The sequence below is a fragment of the Ptychodera flava genome, chromosome 16 (assembly GCF_041260155.1).
Source record: "Ptychodera flava strain L36383 chromosome 16, AS_Pfla_20210202, whole genome shotgun sequence".
NCBI classification, from domain to species: domain Eukaryota; kingdom Metazoa; phylum Hemichordata; class Enteropneusta; family Ptychoderidae; genus Ptychodera; species Ptychodera flava.
The window spans coordinates 2,423,476-2,444,159 of NC_091943.1; the positions used below are offsets into that span (position 1 = coordinate 2,423,476).

At 36.0% G+C, this 20,684-nt stretch overlaps 1 protein-coding gene across 1 annotated transcript in view; it reads left to right on the top strand.

The window, feature by feature from the left end:
• Window positions 1-20,684, top strand: part of LOC139114891 (receptor-type guanylate cyclase gcy-13-like) — a 35,311-nt gene that overhangs the window by 13,302 nt on the left and 1,325 nt on the right. The window contains exons 2-4 of the mRNA XM_070676823.1: window positions 14,729-14,838; window positions 16,362-16,513; window positions 19,086-19,287. Of these exons, the coding sequence (XP_070532924.1) occupies window positions 14,729-14,838; window positions 16,362-16,513; window positions 19,086-19,287 (464 nt within the window). The remainder of the gene's footprint in view (window positions 1-14,728; window positions 14,839-16,361; window positions 16,514-19,085; window positions 19,288-20,684) is intronic.

The following is a 20,684-nucleotide window of genomic DNA, read 5'->3' on the forward strand; positions in this document are numbered from 1 at the left end:
ATCGTATCACAAAACAAATTAAGATGCATATGTATGACATTGGTCAATCTGCTTGTACCAACTTTGAATAAATTTGCTTGATACATGTCTGAGTTATGGTTCTGGACATGAAAAAACGTAATAAACTGGCCACACGGCGGCCATATTGGATTGTATCACAAAACAAGTCAATGTGCATATGTATGACATTGGTCGATGTCCTTGTACCAAGTTTGAATAAAATTGGTTGACATATGCCTGAGTTATGGCTCTGTACATGAAAAAATCGTAACAAAATGGCCGCACGGCGGCCATATTGGATCATATCACAAAACAGATTGATGTGCATAGCTATGACATTGGTCAATGTCCTTGTACCAACTTTGAATAAAATCTGTAGAAACATGCCTGAGTAATGGCTCTGTACATGAAAAAATCGTAATAAAATGGCCGCCTGGCGGCCATATTGGATCGTATCACAAAACAAATTGACGTGCATATGTACGACATATGTCAATGTCCTTGTACCAATTTTGAATAAAATCGGTTGAGATATGCCTGAGTTATGGCTCTGTACATGAAAAAATCGTAACAAAATGGCCGCACGGCGGCCATATTGGATCGTATCACAAAAAGAATTGACGTGCATATCTATGACATTGGTCAATGTCCTTGTACCAACTTTGAATAAAATCAGTTGAAACATGCCTGAATTATGGCTCTGTACATGAAAAAATCGTAATAAAATGGCCGCCTGGCAGCCATATTGGATCGTATCACAAAACAAATCAACGTGCATCTGTATGACATATGAAGTAATCCTTGTACTAAGTTTGAATGAAATTGCTTCAGGCATCTCTGAGATATCTGCGTGAACGGACGGACGCACGAACGCACGGACGCACGCACGGACGCACGCACACACGCACGGACATGACCAAACCTATAAGTCCCCCCGGACGGTGTCCGTGGGGACTAATTAGGTGTCATTACGGAAGGAAATAAGTAAGAAAAGTATAATTAAAAACCAAAAGACAGAAATGTCATTTAATACTTCATTTTAACTTGAGAATATTCTTTAAAGCGTAATTAGGAAATAAACAATTTTAAATGATATGAAAAAGTCATACATCCATACCTACCGACATACGTACACGTATAATAGTTCGCGTAAAAGGTGCAATGAGTGCTGATTTTACAAAAAAAGTAAAATATGTTTATAGTGGTACGTACACAAAAATCACAAGAAAATCACTAAAAAAAACTACTACCACTCGGAAAAAATATTACAAAAAATTAAAATGTGAACCACATACAGAAAATTATTATAAAAGAATCAGACAAAAACAGCCATGTATACATAAAATTATTTATGTACTTAAGAAAATTGAAAAGCAGTACGTCTCATAAAAAACGTATTGTAGATAATCGAAAATTAAATATGAACCACCAGCCGCTTTAACAGTAAAGAGAGAAAATCACAGAAAAAAATCGGCAGTGATGGCTCTAGACAAAAGTGGACATCATCTACTTAAAATAAATACATAAATAAAATAAAATAAAAATAAAAAAATAAAAAATGCGATGGACAAAGCAAATACAAAAAAACGCGCGGGCCTGTGGAAAGAAAAAACAAATGAGCACTCGCCACAGCAAAAAAAAAAAAGGAAAAAAACAAAAAAACAAAACGAAAAAAAAAACGAGCGCTCGCCACAAAAAAAAAACCAAACGCGCGAAATTACAATTAATTTATTCAAAAAACTCATGGTTCACGTTTCCTTCGATCGATGAATCCCCAACAGCCGGGAATCCGATCACCACATACTCAAATGTTTGACGAAATATTAATTGAGCATTTCAGTGATAACTTTGACATCTTGAATCCTAGCTCTGTTTGGCTGGGCCCTGCCACGCAGAGCAACTTGAAACCGTACTTGATGAAGTGAAGTGCAATATCACCTAAAGAACGTCCAGGTTATCAGTGAATAGTTCCAGAGAGTCAAGTTAACTGAGCCAATTTGAGACAGTCCACAGTTTAGACCACGAGCGAGACGTATAACCCATGTCCCTTCATAGCAACACTGCGATCAAATGGATGCCTTAGGTGCGGTACGGCAGGGGGCTCACATGCAGGTCTTCCACCGTGCCGCTCTGCCATCGCTGTTATATGATTTCTACACGGTTACATGTGGTTCGATATAGCGGCCGGCGGCCACCGCGTGCGGCCGCTATCGAACCACATGTAACCGTGGATTTCTACGATGGAATGAATTCAAATACAATGATAATAAACCACCTCGTTGTTTGGTAATTACTCGTCTATCCTCAAAGATCACACAAATCATTAAAAAATGAATAGTTTTGAAGAAATCTGCCGCGTGTTGAGAGAACGTCCATCGTTTTCCGTGTTCGACAAGACGAGCGACGCAACTATAAACACGCACTATGATGCAACCGCGATTCCTCAGGACCGGCACAAGCCTAACGAGTATGGCGAGAGTGTCCGGCCTTCGCAACGCCAGACACTCTCATTATACTCGCAGGGCTAGACCGGCACATACACGACATGTCGATCCCCATTGCAGAAAGCTTTATTTCGACACAGTCCAATATATGGAGCTACGATATTTGTGCAGTAGCCTAATAGCTCTGGGTGCCAGGGCGGTGAGTTACCGGCGTTATACGGTCTGGCCGTGTAACGCCGGTAACTCACAGCCCTGCCACAAATAGCAGCTGCTTGATCAGTGTTTGTCAAGTTGGGTGCGTTCGCGTTCTACATGTACTACTGGAAACGTTGCCTCGAATCTAAACGGAGTGTTTTAGCCTGAGTATTTTTTCATTTGCCACACTCTGTTCAGAGGCTAAACCCACGGTTACGTATGGTTCGATACATAGCGGCCGCCGCGTGGTATGCAATTTTACTATGTATACCCACACGGCGGCCGCTATGTATCGAACCACACACGTAACCGTGGGCTAGCGGCTAGCCTTCGTTTTGTTGGGGTAGGACTCCATGGTTTTGGCACAGACTGTCTATAGTTTGGGAGAGGCGGCCCTACACTGTACAGCGAGGGGATCACTGGTCGCCGGCGCGGCGTGCTAGCGACGGGACCGCCGGCCGCTGGCTTACCACCTCAATAAGGCACGCCCACAGTCGCTCGAGAGCTATTCAGCACTGGGACTATTCGCCCCATAGACGAGTATACAGAAGCGAGAAATACCCCAAGTCAGGAATAGTCCAGTCAATCTAAGCCAAAAAGGGGTAAACCTAGGACTAATTGCAACAGAAATTATTTCTTCACCATGCATTTTGGAAAGGTCCTAGAAATGACATACTAAAAGTATAATAAAATCTAAGGGGTGCAACAGTGCCTAATTTGCATAAATGTAAAGGGGGCTCATGGGTATAAAATTGTCGCTTATAGACGGTTTCTACTTAAAATATGTGGCTAAACATGCTTTTGATTAGGGTTTTTGGCTTATTTGCCTCCTTTTGGTCTAGGCAATGTTGTTGAAAATATTTTGTCGTCATACAAATATTCCTCATTTGCATAAATCCAATATGGCCGCCACAACACTTCACTTTTCTTAGTTTTTCTCGAATTAATAACTATTTTTAAGCTACTACTGACAGCAATAGAATAATTTTTTCACATTGTATTTTAAACAAGTCCTAGAATAACATACTAAAAGCCTAGTACAATCTAGAATTGTAAACAGTGCCTAATTTGCATAGATGTAAAAAGATTATGGGTACAAACTAAGTGCTGATAGAATGTTTCTGCTAAAAATAATTGGCTAAACATGATATGTTATGCAGGTTTTTGGCTTATTTGCCTTGTTTTTGGTTAGGTAATGTTGATGGAAATATCTAGTCTTCATAGAAATATTCTTAATTTGCATAAATCTAATATGGCCGCCACAACCTTCACCTTTCTTTGTATTTTTCCCAATTAATAACTATTTTTATGCTACTTCTGACAGCAATAGAATTATTTATCCACTGTGTATTTCAGAGAAGCCCTACAATGACAAACTAAAAGCCTCGTACAATCTAAAAATGTAAACAATGCCTAATTTGCATATATGTAAAAAGATTATGGTTCAAACTAGGTGCTGATAGAATGTTGCTACTAAAAATATTTGGCTAAACATGATATATGCGGGTTTTGGGCTTATTTGCATTGTTTTTGGTTCAGCAATGTTGATTAAAATATTTTGTCGTCATAGAAATATTCCTTATTTGCATAAATCCAATATGGCCGACACAACACTTCGTTTTTCTTTGTATGTCCCTAATTAATAACTATACAAGCTACTTCTGACTGCAATAGAATTAAATTTTCTTTGTGTACTTTAGAGAGGTCCTAGAATGACATACTAAAAGGCCAATACAATCTAAGATTTATAACATTACCTTATTTGTATAGATATAAACGGAATATGGGAGCAATACATTCACTGATAAAAGAAATATGCATATTGAATTGAGAAAAATGCGACATTATGTTCAAGTAATGTATGCATTTATCTTAATTTTGTCCAGGCAATATTTTTGAATACATTTTATCGCCCGAGAAATATTCCTAATTTGCCTAAATCAAGTATGGCTACCACTGTATTTCACTTAAAAAGTATATTTAATCTATACAACAAGTAGTAGTTTTGTTTCCACTCTGTATTGAATGTATAGAATGACAAACAAAATGACTGTTAAGAGGGGAGACAGTGCATAATTTGAATAAATATAAAACTTAGAAAAGGGAACAAAATCGTTGCTGTTAATAGATTTCTTAAAAATATATTCAGCAAATTGATATTTAATTCAAGCAATTTTATTATTTAATGTACTTTTTGTGTTTCTAGGCAATGCATAAAATCATTTAAGATTCCTCATTTTACATAACTGCAATGTGCCCCTCCTACCACTTTACTTTTCCCTTTTTTGACCTAAAGTAAATGACTATATATAATGTTAAAAAACAACGGAGATCATTAGAACTAAATTTTAGTAGGGTCATGGAAGTTACATATCGCAAGTTTAAAGGCCTGTGTTGGCACCAGATTTTCTCATCAGAAAATTTACCCACAAGATTACAATTTCAATGGAAAACAAAAGGCTCTTACACCTCAATCATTCTCTTACAGACTAGAACGAAGGCTATCCCAGGGGTCGCAAAAAGTGCATTTAATGAAGTTGTGCATAAGACAGCTAATTTACCCAAATGCTAAATGGGTCATAGATGCTATACAAACCTGGTGCTGATAATCTATTTACGAAAGTGATTTAAGAGATAAGCTGACATTGTAATGACTACGTAACATCATTTTCTTGTTTTTAGTTCAGGGAATGTTTTCAAATATATCTTACAGCGATAAAAAAAATTCTTATTTGCATTTGTCCAATAAGTCAACCATGTCACTTCCTTTTTCTAATTGGAACATGAATTATTTCTTCACCTTAAATACTTAAGAGTCCAAGAATGGTATATTCAAAGCCTAATACAATCTACATTGTGCAAAGGACTAATTTTAAAAGATTTTATAGGAAATGCCTACACTGTACTAAATGTAATAATTGAAACTGAAAGGTTTTACAATATCATAAAGAGAGATTGGAAGTTTTCACTAACATTGCTAAATATATTTTACCTAATTTGAGCGACTCCTCATGTGCATAAATCATATATGATGATCATTAAAATAATTTTCTTTAATTTTTCAAATTGACGTCAACTTATTTCAATTAATTATGTTATCCGTAAAATGAGAAGTTACATTAAGAGACTCTACTTGTTTAAGTTATTAATAATATAAATTCTTCCTATCGAAAGATGTCTATTTCATAACTTGAATGAACATTTTGCTCAGTACAAAGAAATTGACATGGTTATTTATTTTCTGTGTATTTTAACTCATTTTAATGATTATATACTAATAGGGCCTACAGAATGAAAAGCCCTGTAAAAATAAACAATGATTGATTCGTATAGTTCGTTTCAATTATCTAGAGAATTTGCATAATGTCAATAACATTGGGAACTTACTGGAAGATTTAGATTTTCTTAATGCATACCAAAATGCTTGGCCAAATAACCAACACTTTGTACTAAGGAGGCTGAAGAAAATTTGTGTTCAGCTCTATTTTCTTTTATTTTCACCCTTACCGTATTACTAATATAGATTAAGTGTGGATAAAATGTAATTAAAGACCAGGTTGTGTGGTCACTGGTAATCAGATATACTTTTGACTGTGTGCAACTTGCCTGTTCATGCCACATACAGAAATTTATGATAATAATGATAAATAAATTATAATGATCATGATGATATAGAGGTACAATTGTTATACTATACTGCCAATTATCATGAAATATGGATTAGGAAAGCTGTTCCTTTATCAGCTGAAATACATTACAATAGTCAAAGGACACTGCATTTCTCAAAATTTTGAAATTTCTTGAAGACAACAATTGAAAATTAATATAAAGTCATATAGTGGACTGAAGAGAGAGATTTCCTGTTAAATCTTACCGTACACAGTCATAGCATTTGAGGAAAAACTGAAAAAATCTGTTGACTGAATCATGATAATCTAAATCACTGGTAAAAGCAAATCTAGATACTTTTCATAATGTTACATGGTCTAGCTGCTCTTTCAAATTTCATGACCGTGAAACAAGAAAACCAAGATGTGAAGGGATTTGCATCACAGAAGCTGCCGTTAACGAGTTTGTCAATTAGGATATCAAATTTTGACATCAAATTATCATAAAATTGGTTATCCTGTATTTTGAACCTTATGGAAGTCTCACCTCAGATTGGCCAGATTCTCAATTCCTTGAGTGATCGATCTTATGGTAATAATACAAAAGTTTAATAATCTGCAAATGGGAAGTCCATTACATAACAGCCCAATGAGTGATACTTGCACATCTAAGATCTGATATGATACGCAGTACAATTATATCATCCTATGCTTCACATTTTTCATTGAGTTATCCTTCCCATACTTATGGGTTCTACAATGAACTGCAGCAGCATGAATAACCCCAACAGAAAGCAAAATCTAGACTTTCTGTTGTCAATGAAAGGATTCTGGCTGTAAACAAATGAACCACCTAGAGGAAGATGTAAACAGAGAGGAAGAGGAAGAAATTTGATATGATAATGACCATCATAATAATTGTCATCACCACTACCATCATGGTGATTCAAATGATGTTCGTATTTATACTAATGATAGTTTAATAATTAGAAGGATGATTCACAGGCACAACTGTTAAGTGTGGTGATCCATTTATCAGTAACTGAATATTTCCATCGTCATTGAAGATAGTGACCAAAAGCATAAAATATTCCTTCAAAAATTTTACTGCAATCGAACATGTTGTAGGAGAAAATGACTTAAAATGACAATTGATGTCAAAAACTTGAGCACGTCCAATGATTTTTTATGAATAACCTTATCGTAGTAAAAAAAGAAGAATATCCAAAGAAAGAATTCAGATTCCTTTTAGTTAAATAGTAATTCTCTGAAACTCTTCTCTTTATTCATTGCATTTCTGAATAACCAGAAAATGTCAATGGAAGCTATTGTAGGCTTATTGTATACAGAAGACCGTTTGTGTCAATTATGCAAATTAGCCTTTTGTATTAAAATATGCAAATAATGCATACAAATAAGGTCAACCTCTTTTGTTTTAGGTAATTCTTGCAAAACCTTAACAATTTCATAGAGAAAAAAATTGTTTAAATATGAGCTTAAACATTCATTTTGTCTGAAATAGTGGAAAAACTGTGAATATATGCAAATTACTTAATTTGCATATTTTATATTGTTCAAGACATTTAGAAAATAACTTATTGAACCTTACTAAATTGTGTTGCAATGAAAAAAGTCACTTGAATTCAGTTTACATGCCCAAAATGTGAGTATAGCAGTCATTTTAAAGGCGATATATAGCTAATTTGAATATATGCAAATTTAACCAATTTGCACCCCTTATATTTTCCTATACTTTTAATATGTCATTAGTGAGACCTTTCCAAAGGTCATGGTGAAGAAATAATTTCTGTTGCAATTAGTCCTAGGTTAAACCCTAAATTGACTGGACTAAACATGAAATGGCTATTTCGTATAGGGATTGTGCCACCATGTCATCTTCGACGTTCGATTTTACCATGAAATGTTGCAAGTTCATCTATCATGTACCGTCGACCGTTCCCTATCATTCTCAAAATTCATACCCGGTACTTGATTTGCTTCACAAACGCTCGTTTCGTGTGATTTTCGGCCGAATTCGACGGACACGTCGCTAAAACATAAGCGTGAGCAACATTCCGGTCACCTTACAGTGGACGTTGGGCACCTCCACTTTACTGACGTTAGCGCCGCGTACCCATGAGGGGTGACTGGAAGGTTGTTCATGCCTTATGTTTTGGCGACGTGTCTTCTGAACTGGGCCGAAAATCACACGAAAATTCATACCTGATACTTCATCTGCTTACAAAATGCTCATTTCCTGTGATTTTCGGCCGAGTTCGAGAGACACCTGGCCAAAACATAAGCGTGAGCAACATTCCAGTCATCCCTCATGGGTAGGCGGCGCCAATGTCAGTAAAGTGGAGGTACCCAAGAGGTGACCGGAATGTTGCTCACCCCCAGGTTTTGGCGAGGTGTCCGTCGAATTCGGCCGAAAATTACACGAAACGAGCGTTTTTGAATCAGATAAAGTATCAGGTATGAACTTTTAGAATGATAGGGAACGATCGACGGTTGCATGATAGATGAACTTGCTAATTTTCACAGTGAAATCGGACACGGAATGTTACATGGCGCGGTTTTTATAGCCATTCTGTTTCCTGACTTGGGGTATTTCTCGCTTCTGTATACTCGTCTATGGGGCGAATAGTCCCAGAGCTGAATAGCTCTCGAGCGACTGTGGGCACGCCATGAGCGAGGGGACCGCTGGCAGCCGACGAACCACCACGAATGTTTTGTCCACTTGTAACTGTTTAATATACAATGGGACTTGTCGGTAACTTGGACGTACATGAGATGATATTGAAGACTAGAAGCTGAGAGTTATCGCTGAAATACCCAAAATATCTTGTCCAACATCCGAGTGTTGATGATCCAAAACCCTCTGGCACTAAACTCTAACAATCAGATTGAAAATTATTTAATTTACATGTTGGGCTTTTTCTGCGGGGTGTCCCACTCTGTTTTCTTTTCTCGAACGGGCCTCTTTTTTTCTACTGTTTTTTTTTTTTGTAACCTCGTTTTCGTTTTTTTTTTTTGTAACCTCGTTTTGGTTTTTTTTCCAAGCTGACCTCGTTTTGGTTTCTTTTCAGCCTCAACACCAGCGCAATCTCGGTCGACTTTTCAGTTGTGATTTTCTTTCTTTTTGTAGTCAGACCTGATGGTGGTTCGCTTTGTTTTTTTGTAGTAATGAAAGTACTATATTTGGTTTTGTTTCTAAGCATTTCAATATTGTTTGTGTGTGTGCTTGATTTTTTTTTGCTTTTTTTCCTTATAATCAACATTCATTGCACCTTTATATCAAATACACGTGTATGTACGTCAATAAGTATGGGATTGTGGTATTTTCAAATTTTTGCAAACAGTTAATCTTCTCATTACGGTTTAAAGGGTATTTTACAATTAAGAATTACATAGCATTCTCCCCTTTTTTGCAATAATACTTTTCTCGTTTATTTTCCTCCGTAATTCCATCGAATTTTTATTTCAATCGAGAACGACGGTTGCACGTCATCTTTATCTGCACAGACACATTCAAATATTTAATGACACATATTTTCAAATGAATGTTATTTTTGTGAAAAAGTACATTAATAAAATACAATGATATGGACGAAAGAAATTTTTTCTTTATTAATCATACACGTTTAAGACTTTGTTTACAAAGAAAATTTGACAGTTTATTTTTACTCTATGACGATAAATATTTTTGAAACATTTGGCGCGCCGTACTTTATAGGGAGCCTTCAGTAATTATTCAGTAATTTGGGAGGGTTACTTTTTAGAAAACTGTCCAAAGAGAGTGTCACTTTTTGTAATTGGTGGAGGGTCACTTTTAACAGAAGCTGATTTTACAGCCTTACCTTTGATTGTCCATGTGATATTTCCTAAATAGGAAATCACCGACGAAATATACAGATTCTTTTAAATACGTGCACATTATCGTGCGATGAAGATGCAGTGGTATCCTACTGTAACATTAAACACCTTGAACGGTTAAAACTGATAACAGACAAGAGATAAAAATATACGGCACAGGTGACAAATGCATATCAATTATTAAACGTCTATAAATTCACAGATATGGTTAGTTTTATATTCGGAAAACAATTGTTCACAGTTCTCTCATAGACTACAATGTGTAGTGAATCAACATTTCGGTGTAATTCCAAAATCAAATTTCTTGCACACACATCCACTTGTAACCACCCTATAGTCTAATCAAGTACATTAAAAAGAATTATCGAACGTCTATAAATGCACAGATTTAGCTAGTTTTTTACTGGAAAAAATGTTCATAGTTTCCTCATAGACTACGATGTTTAGTGAATCATTTTCGATGAAATCCAAAATTTATTTAAAATTCAACTTCTTGTACACAAATGTGCGTTTTACTTCCAGCTTCATTATATTATCAAACATATAAACATGTAAAATGTAAAGATATAGCTTGTTTTGTGGGGAAAACTGTCAACAGTTTGCCTGATATATTCCCTATGATTGGATATATTTATATACTTCTTATAGTTGCAAAAAAATGGTGACCTCCCGCAAATGCATGCATGACATATCATGTCCCTTAAAAAATACTTGCGTGATAAATTGCGACCCTCCCTCTTACAACGCCAGTCCCAATACAATTTCTGTCCCTAACTTACATAACAATTAAACCAATTGTTATGTACATTTAATAGCTGATGCTGTTTCAGAAATTCATTGGAAGAATACAGCAGTCGTTTGGACGGATCACGTTTTAGAATTTTGGACAGGTGGGAGGGTCACACTTTAGATTTGAGGATAGAAGCGGATCACATTTTACATTACAGGTGTGCACTGGATTTCCCCCGACCCACCCCCTGTAATTAATGAAGGCTCCCTTATCCGTGATTAAATCGTGATGTTGTTCTGCACCAGTTTGTTTCTGTATACTGAAAATGATTTTCTAGCGCTTCTCTCCTTAATCATCACGTATACGCTTAGCAAAAACAACATACATGAGGGCCTTGTTAGATATTTGAATCACAATCAACAAATTATCTGATTAAATTTGAAGTTCTACAAGGATTGCGTCGTATTTCTAATCAGACAACATCGTGTTTTGTATCCTGCGATGTTACGCAGTAAAGGTGATTGCATGATTTAATTTACATTGTAAAGAACTTGAGTATTTTTAAGAGATTTCCCGTTAGAACAGCTTTATATGGAAGTGTAAATGTATGATTAAAATATAAGAATTAAAATACAAGAATTAAGATATAAGACCTCGAACACCAATACTGTTTCGACGCCATGATACACATGTCCGTTTAGCATAGTGTTAGTAAAGTGCACAAACACCTACCATCAGAGTCAATACAGATTAAGATTGTGATGATATTTTTTTAAAAACTGCTTTCACTATTCTAAAAACATTCCGTACATTATAATTAAGTCCATTCTCTTTTCGCCAACGCAATAGCTGAAATCACCATGCTACATGAAAACTCAAATCAACGATCTTTCTTGTTTTTTTTTTATTTGTTTTCCCATGTTATTGTTGTTGCGAGTAAATTCGCGAGAACAAGCAGCTTATTGGCCTTCCCTGGCAGCACCCTGACGGAGCTATTGTGACTTCCCCTCTCGTGTGCTCATAGACACTCAGCTAGACCATACTCACCGTTCTAGCCGATGAAGTAATCATATAACATTTTCCTATCGAAGATATATTGAAAGCCTTAATGTGCAATGTTGTACCAATATCACATTAAGAACTGGCGCTGAAGGACTTGTTTAAAGACATTAAAATACCTTTTAATATTTCAACCCGATTAATACGCAATGGTAATATACGTTTCCGCATACGAGTATCATACATAGAGATACATAGCTACATACAACATAGCTAGGTGGCTAGATAGCCAGCTAGCTAGCTAGGTAGATAGCTAGCTAGATAGATAGATAGATAGATAGATAGATAGATAGATAGATAGATAGATAGATACATACATACATACATACATACATACGCACGCACGCACGCACGAACGCACGAACGCACACACGCACGCACGCACGCACGCACACACACACACGCACACACACACACACACACACACACATACATACATACATACATACATACATACATACATACATACATACATACATACATACATACATACATACATACATACATACATACATACATACATACATACATACATACATACATACATACATACATACATACATACTATACATACATACATTAAATTGAGGGGTGGGGAAAGCATAGAGGGGTCCATTGATTTTTATGTGTGATAGTGAGTTTTGTTTAAATTCTATACATGCACATATCTTTCCGTCTTTAAATCTTCCTGTACATGGGCAATATTTGCAATTTTTTGTAATATTTTAACGAGTTTTTTTATATTCCGCGTACGTACATTTCCACACTCAAATGCATGTCACATTACAAAATAAAAATCCTGCTAACCTCATGTATTTTGTACAAAATTCAAACAATAGCAACAGTGGACGTTAAATGCATACAGAATGTGTTCACAATGTCAACACTGGTATTTCTTCACGTTTTGGGAGTAGAACAAGGGCCTGTATTGTAAAATAAGATCGAAAATTCTCAAATTCATCAAAAGTCGCTCGCCGATACAGCTTGAAGAAAAAGTTAGAGAAATGACAGTTTAGTGTTGTTATGGAGGACAGCGTAATTGTCGAATGAATAGACGTACTATTTTGTGGTTTAATTAAAGATTGCTGCAAGAAACGCTGATTGACGAATGTCTAACTTCAAAGCCCCCTTGCAGGACTGAAACTGTAGCTGTATGTTAAAACGTGTCCGAAAATCGGGAAATGGATCTATTGAGATGAAAAGCGTGCTCAATTACCTTTATTCACCAAAAACCTGGTGGAATTTGTTCCGTTCTCATCATCCCTCATACAACTGAAAGTAATCCGAATAGGTTATACGGCCAAATTACGGATAACCGTCGGCCATGAAAAGGTTCATTTCCTCATGAAGCGGTAAATTCGTGTGATTAGGGCCTTCATTACTATTTGGAAAGGTAGAAACCCTTATTGTAGTGCAGTGTAGGGGTAAAATATCCAATACAACTCGTCATTGTGGGTATTATTACTTTTCTTAATAACTCCATTAGTCGGCAAGTTCATTGTGCAGAAAGCTGAGAGGGACGAGATTGTGCCTTGGGCAGCGAAGGACATGGAATTGGAAATTTGAGAATTGGGATGAAAATTCACTCAGACAGGCAGTTACCGTTCCTGTGGAAATGGCAGCTGATGTACTTGGTAATGCAAGTGTACTTGAGTGATTAAAACAAACAAACAGACAGGCCGCACGACATCAATTCAGCGATCGTGATCAGCAGAGTACGGGTTTAAGACGATACATTAGTTTTTATCACATCTTGTGATTGGTTATGGTCTGAAACTCCATGAATTAGTTGTAACTTTCGAGGCATAATGTACAATTCTTTTTATTCTCTTTGTAACATACAATTTCTTGTTCTACTGCCAAAATCATTTCAAAATACCCATCATTCATCTTATCAACACAGCTTCTTCAATTTGTGAGTGATATCAAATGCCATTGTTAAAAATTGAATTTCTAATAAGGGAATTCATTTGTTAAAACTACCATCGCATCTTATATACGACAAAATGTGTTTACCGGGCAAATATTTTTATATTGTTACACAGCTTCTTTGTAAAGTGATATCAAGTGCTATTGTTGTAAACTGAATTCTTGATAATTTGTAGCGAATGCATCAGTATACATTACGCTGCATTCACAGGGAAACTATGTTTGTACAACCATTTTCAGTAATAGAGCGCGAAGCCACTGCAGTGAACTGCAATAAAACTGCTTACACTAATTAGTTTCAGCTGTAGCCGTGGCCACTTTGGTGTTGAACAAGGTTACTTGATAAAGACCAAAAAGTCTGCTTGTACAAAGGCAAAACTAGCTCTGTCTGAGGCTCGAGTTGTAAATGAGAGTTTACGATTGGCACCCTGTGTTCAAGATTAAGATACAATGTAACATTACCATGCACTGGTCATTGTACAAATCTTTTTTATTTCAACTTCCCCAGACAAACTGTCTGCATGGGACATACAATGTTGTCGACTTTGAAAGCTGGCTACAGCTGAAACTAATTAGTGTGAGCAGTTTTATTGCAGTTCACTGCAGTGGCTTCGCGCTCTATTACTGAAAATGGTTGTATTTCAACATGAGAAGGAAGAAGAATGTATAAATGTTTTCCAAAAGAAAAATAATGTAATTACCGTGAAAAGTTGCAGTTACTGTACCCTGTCCTTTTTAAATTCGTGTACACATAAGACTTCTAAAACGGATTGATAACTTGCAAATAGTCAATTACATATATAATTGGAAGTAAAATATCGCTTTCAAAGTTAATTTACAAGTTATTATTTACTTATCTTGATAATGTTGGTATTTTACTTGCCCAGTGTTGTGTGGGTGATGGCAAACTGCAACCCTCGAATTGGCACGGGAATGACAGTTGATCTACGCTACGAGGAGAACGTAGATATGTTCATCGGGGCGCCATGCTCTCTCGGTAAGTTGAAAGCATAAAATCCGCGTCACGTACCAAACTCATGACGCAATTCGACAGTTAGTTTTGTAACTTTTCCGGGTTGGACAATGGTCATGTCATACTTTATACGTCGTATGGAGAGGGTCATATATTATTTATATGTTGTTTTTTACTGTGTATAATATGTTCAGATCATATTTGGGTTATGGGTCCTTCATCCTGTAAATGGGTTCTCGCCATTAGGATCATAGAGTAAATAATAAGTTTCAAAAACATATTTTTGTTTTTGTTTTAATCACTTCGGTTAGTATATTCATCTTTAGTATTTTTTGTACTATCAGCCTTTTTCATATATGAGTTTAGTATCATTGTTATTGTATGTATGATAAGGTGGGACACTTTTTACAGATGCTAATCACTTGTATGTTCCGTCCAGACTTCAAGTCACTACCGCAATGCATTAAAGATATGTGAAAGGTCATGAAATTCTTTTATATGAAAAATTTGGATTTTGTAATTACTGAAAGGGGTTACTCATGTTAGATGGCGATTCACCGAAATGTCTTTAATAATACCGACGTCTGTAAGTAACGTCGAACTATCCACTGACAACGAAATGTTTAGTTTTCGGTCCACTTATAGCTGTCGTTGTATTTCATGCTACTATTAAGTATTCTTCTTACGTTGGAAGGAATTGAATAGGCTCAGTTGAATATAGAAAAACTTGCCCTGTTTTCGAAATGTTTGGAATACTTGTCGATACAGAGTTTAATATATTCGGGACAGTGTCACCTTACTGAAGACTGGTGAAGTCACCCGCGGTTTATGACCTAGGTCACAACCATCAAATTTTTTTGTATCTTTTCATACATGTGTAGGGAAAGACTCGAGTTGCATGTTACTATGGTTACTGCGACGAGCTGAATTTATCTTGAGTCAGAGCCTTACGTACCTTCTTTCTTCTTTTTAATAGGCTTTGCAAAATTTTTGCCTTTATACTTAAAAGAAGGCGCTGTTAAAAATTCTCAGTTTATATTTTCTCCTGTTCATCTTTATTCGAAATCGCACGTTTCGGTACAATGAACTTTTTCAGAAGAAAGAGAATCAGTTGACTGTAGTATGTTTTTGAGGTATCCCTGTGCTGTGATTTCATTCCACGTGCATGGCTTTGCGGTAGAGGAACGTACGTCAAAACTCTATACGGAGTTTCAGTGTTCGTAAAAACAAAAATTCTTCCCAATTGAAAGATACATCATTTAATACTTGACAACTTTTGATACTAACGGCATTAAAAGATACATCGAATGTCAGATCTCTTCCTTGATAGCTTTTATTTTCTTACCAAACTGGTCATCATGAATTTTATTTTTTTAATATTTGCGCTTGTCCAGTTACTTCTGGCATGCAGCAGTTATCTTAAGAATCAGCGAAATTCGGTGCGAGTGTAAATTTTCTATCCGTGAGTGGATGCACTACTTATGTCTCGATACTAATGTTCAATGTTATCCGCAACTTTCCCGCTTTCTACATTTTCCTATCCACAGTTGCCGTACCAGCTGGTCGACTCGCCTCCTACTGGAACATGCCGTTCGTAGCCTGGGTGTCACGTGATCCAACACTGGCGGACAAGTCTGTCTTTACAACCATGGCTCGAATAATGGGACCTCTGAACAAAGTCGGGAAAGCAGCTGTTGAGGTAATTTAAGAATAAGATGATGTAATACAATAATACTTTTGGATCTAAAGTACATGACATTTTGAATGAGAGGTATATATATATATATATATATATATATATATATATATATATATATATATATATATATATATATATATATATATATATATATATATATATATACATATACATACATACATACATACATACATACATACATACATACATACATACATACATACATACATACATACATACATCATGCTGCATGTTGCCAACACAGTTTTTTTCAAAGTAATATTTTTCAACAAAGATGACGAGGAAACCCCCTGATACTATATATTCTCAAAAAAAAGAGACTCTAAAGTTTAGTATGGTAGCAGTATTTTACTCGAAGGATGAAGTGAGTCTTTATTTGGGGTAGAAAACCTCAATTTTGTTATTAACGATAAAAATTAGTTTAAGTCAAAAACTTGATGATATTTTCTGAAATATAATATTTCACTCGAAAGAAGAGTATTTTATTTCGCATTATCTATCCTCATTCGAAAATGGCAAGGGTTTAAAGACTGACACTTAAAAAAAAATTAAATAGATGATAAACAAAATTAAAATGCCTCTCATTCAAAATGTCAGAACTTGATTGCCAAACAAAACAGTCGTTTTTATATAGCATTTTAAGAACACAGTGTGAAAATTTCAGAAAGTTTGACCCAGCCAGAGTGGAGTTAAATTCTTTGGAAATTTTGAAATTGGGAGGAAAAAGAAGCCAGGAAATCGGATGATTCGCATACATTTGCGTAAATTAACATTTCTTTATCACGAAACTTACGTCTGCTTGTCAAGCTGAAAGGTGAACCCAACAAATATTTTAATCTTGGGTTAACAAATTAATTAAAATTGAATGGATATTTGCAAAAAAGTGATTTTTGAACAACAATCGCCATGTTGGGTGCAGTGCCCCCTTAATTCGCAATATACACGTTTAAACCAACAACCGGTGAAGATTGGCTTTCAGTAAATGAACGAATGAAATCGCAATTCGTACCCTTGAACCTCTGAACCATTTGTATCTAAAATTGGTATCTTTCAATTTGTTTTGAATTGATAATGGAGGAGATACTAGATTTATGTGTGTCGAAAAAATGTTTTTGCGTCTGTGAATGTGTAATTGTTTGTGGGAAAATTTTCCCTCCAACAACACCGTTTAAAGCATCACCAAGCTACTATTTGGTTTATATACGCTCAATAGTGCACTAAATGTTTTTCATAAAAAGAAATATTCTCAGCTCAAGTCTAAACGTATCGGAATGTGTATTAACATTAAAAGGGACCATTTGTGATGAACACTCTATTCAAGCGTCATTTTTGTTCAGTCAATACGCTGTAAACCTCGAAGTACATTTCCTGAGGGTTAAATTCAAGAGTTACAAACATGTCGTTGCGCATCTTTCACAATCAGTGGTGTGTTTCATGGACTGTACAGTGGCTTTATCTAACCTCATGTCAGCGTTATTACAAATTTGGTACTGTGGTCAGGCAACGCTTAAATCTACCTCCTTGCTCAAACAAAACCATCTTGTGCGCAATCCGCCTACTTCACGTAGGCGAACAGGGGCAAATGATCCGTTGATACGTTTGGAAACTGTTTAGCCACTGGACACTCAGTCCCTCCACCTATCTTTCGGGAACATAACATATCTCCTTTGATAATAATCTTAACACCTCCACGATATTTACAGTTTGTTCGTAAAGTCACTCTCCTATAAAAGTCCAGTCAAATCATTTATAAGGCAAGAAATAAAAAACATCTCGAGACACTGACTCGAAATAAATCCCGAGAAACTAACTCTTGATAACGGGATACTGTCTTCCATATTCTCCCGTTGTCTGTTTTCCTATTTATTCACTGCGCCACATCGAAATATGTCTTTTGAGTCTGGTTCGCTTTTCAGTATGTTGTACCACATTGCGAATTTGCCTATGGGGGCTTGCACAGAACACACCGGGGTTCTTTCCTATGCAATCACCCCATTTAGTTTGTCGCACAATCTTTTCCACTGTTCATCACACTGCTTTTTGTCTATCCATCGTTCTCCTTGCATGTCAACCAACAACACCTTGTGAGGATTCTACACAAAGAAGAAGTGATCTCCAAAAGATGACGATTAAATTTTAAAATAGCAATTTTAATTGATGAGCAGGTTAAGTCCTCTAAAGCTCTCACAGCTTCAGATGTAGACGTACATGGACTTAATATAAATTTGGGATAATTGGATTGTATATTCGGTTTAATCTGCAAATGTAAGCTCATCTGTTTTTCTTTCTACGTTATACACTTGTTTTCATGAGTAACTTGTAATATTGCAACATTCAGCTATAAGACACCTAACACTTTTGAGATATTCAAAAAATATGAAGATCCAATTCTCCCAAATTAGTTCAATCGTGTTAATATTAAGCTATTTGCTTGATTAAGGAAACAGGCAAATCCAGTTTTATATACCCTGTCGCTCAATCAGTCAACCATAACCATATACTTTCTACTTGCTTCACTGAAGATTTGACAGATATTTTGTGTCTTGCATAGATTTTTAACCATTACAGCTGGAAACTTGCTGCCATAGTCTCATCGAGGGACCGTGATGTCTGCGGCTTTGCCGCCAGCGCCATTTTGTCCTCGTTCCAGGATAACAATATCACAGTCGGGGAGCAAGTGACTCTGGACGCAACTCAATACGTTTCCGGGCAGGTTGATGAAGCCATTGAGAAAATTAAACAAAGAGCGAGAAGTGAGTGTATTTAGATTGTTTTGAATGTGCAAGTCAGACAAGTATATCCCAATCGACTCCTGTGTCTCTCGCAAAAACATAGCGCCATCTTTACTTATGAAATTAGTCCGCGGTCTGCAATATATGCATCTGGCCAATGAACGGTGCATGTAAAACATTGATGAACGAACAAACAGTCAAATAAATCGATCAATCAGTCAATAATCAAATACTTGATTGATAAATTAGTGAACAGACTCAGATTCCTTTAGAGGTATACTGTCACCTGTTCCAATTTTCCCACATTTGCCATGGAAAGAGAAAATCTAACCAATCACAGATTTTAAGCGGGTGGCCGCTTTTTAAAAACAGCACCCTCACGTGGGCATTCTGAATACCAAGGAACGCCCCTTTGACCATATATGGGCATTTCAACGTCAAAACAATCAATTTACTTTCTATAAGGCATTTAAAATCGCACAAAAAATTACAGAAAGTGAATATCTTCAACAGATATAGATATATTACATACAATATTTCAATTACATTAGCAGTATAACTTTTGGCTAGGGAGTCCTTCACACCTATACCCACAGAGGTGTTTATCCTGTCGTCTATTGTACCCCTGCGCTGACGAAAATTGTTTTCAAAACTCATTAATTTTCCTCCGATATTTAAATGAAAACAACTTCAAAATTGTGATCGATACAACGAAATTGTGCCGTACATAGTTTAATGTCTTGCAGCAGAAAAAAAAACACACAACTGATTGCAAGCGCAGCGAGGCTGGCCGATAGCCAGCACTTTGAATAATGTGTGTACAATGTATTTTGAAATGGAATATCTATACCTTCGAATTTGAAAAGAGAACACTTCCATTCTTTACATGGAGGCGGCCATTTTGACTACTTTGTCACGGATTGCGTGAAATAAAAATGTTATCTACCACAAATCCTACTCGACAGTGTTTTTTTCCTGACAAGGGAAGCTCCCTTTTCAAAAACCAGTAGGAAATTAAGTTCAAATGATTATTTTCGATCACATTTAACAGCAGGGCTCTATTAACTTTATTTGCTAGCTTAAATTATGCAGAATTTTCTCTTTGATATATGCTCAAAACGTGTGACAAGACTAATTCCAGTTAATCGAGAATTTGTACTTCATTATGGAATATTTATCGAAAGCAGAGAACGACACTGCACCAATCAATCATGTTTTATAAATACGGTATATGTTTACGACCCAACATAATGATCGTAATTTCTATGTACATGTATTTATGTAGGTTCGGATGAGTAGGAAATTGGTGGAGACTTAAAGCTGACGATGAGGCAGCTTCACTATTCTGTAATTACTGTTGGTGTAAAATCTACCAATGTATATTTGAAGCTTTTTGACAAACGATATTTTCTAAGACG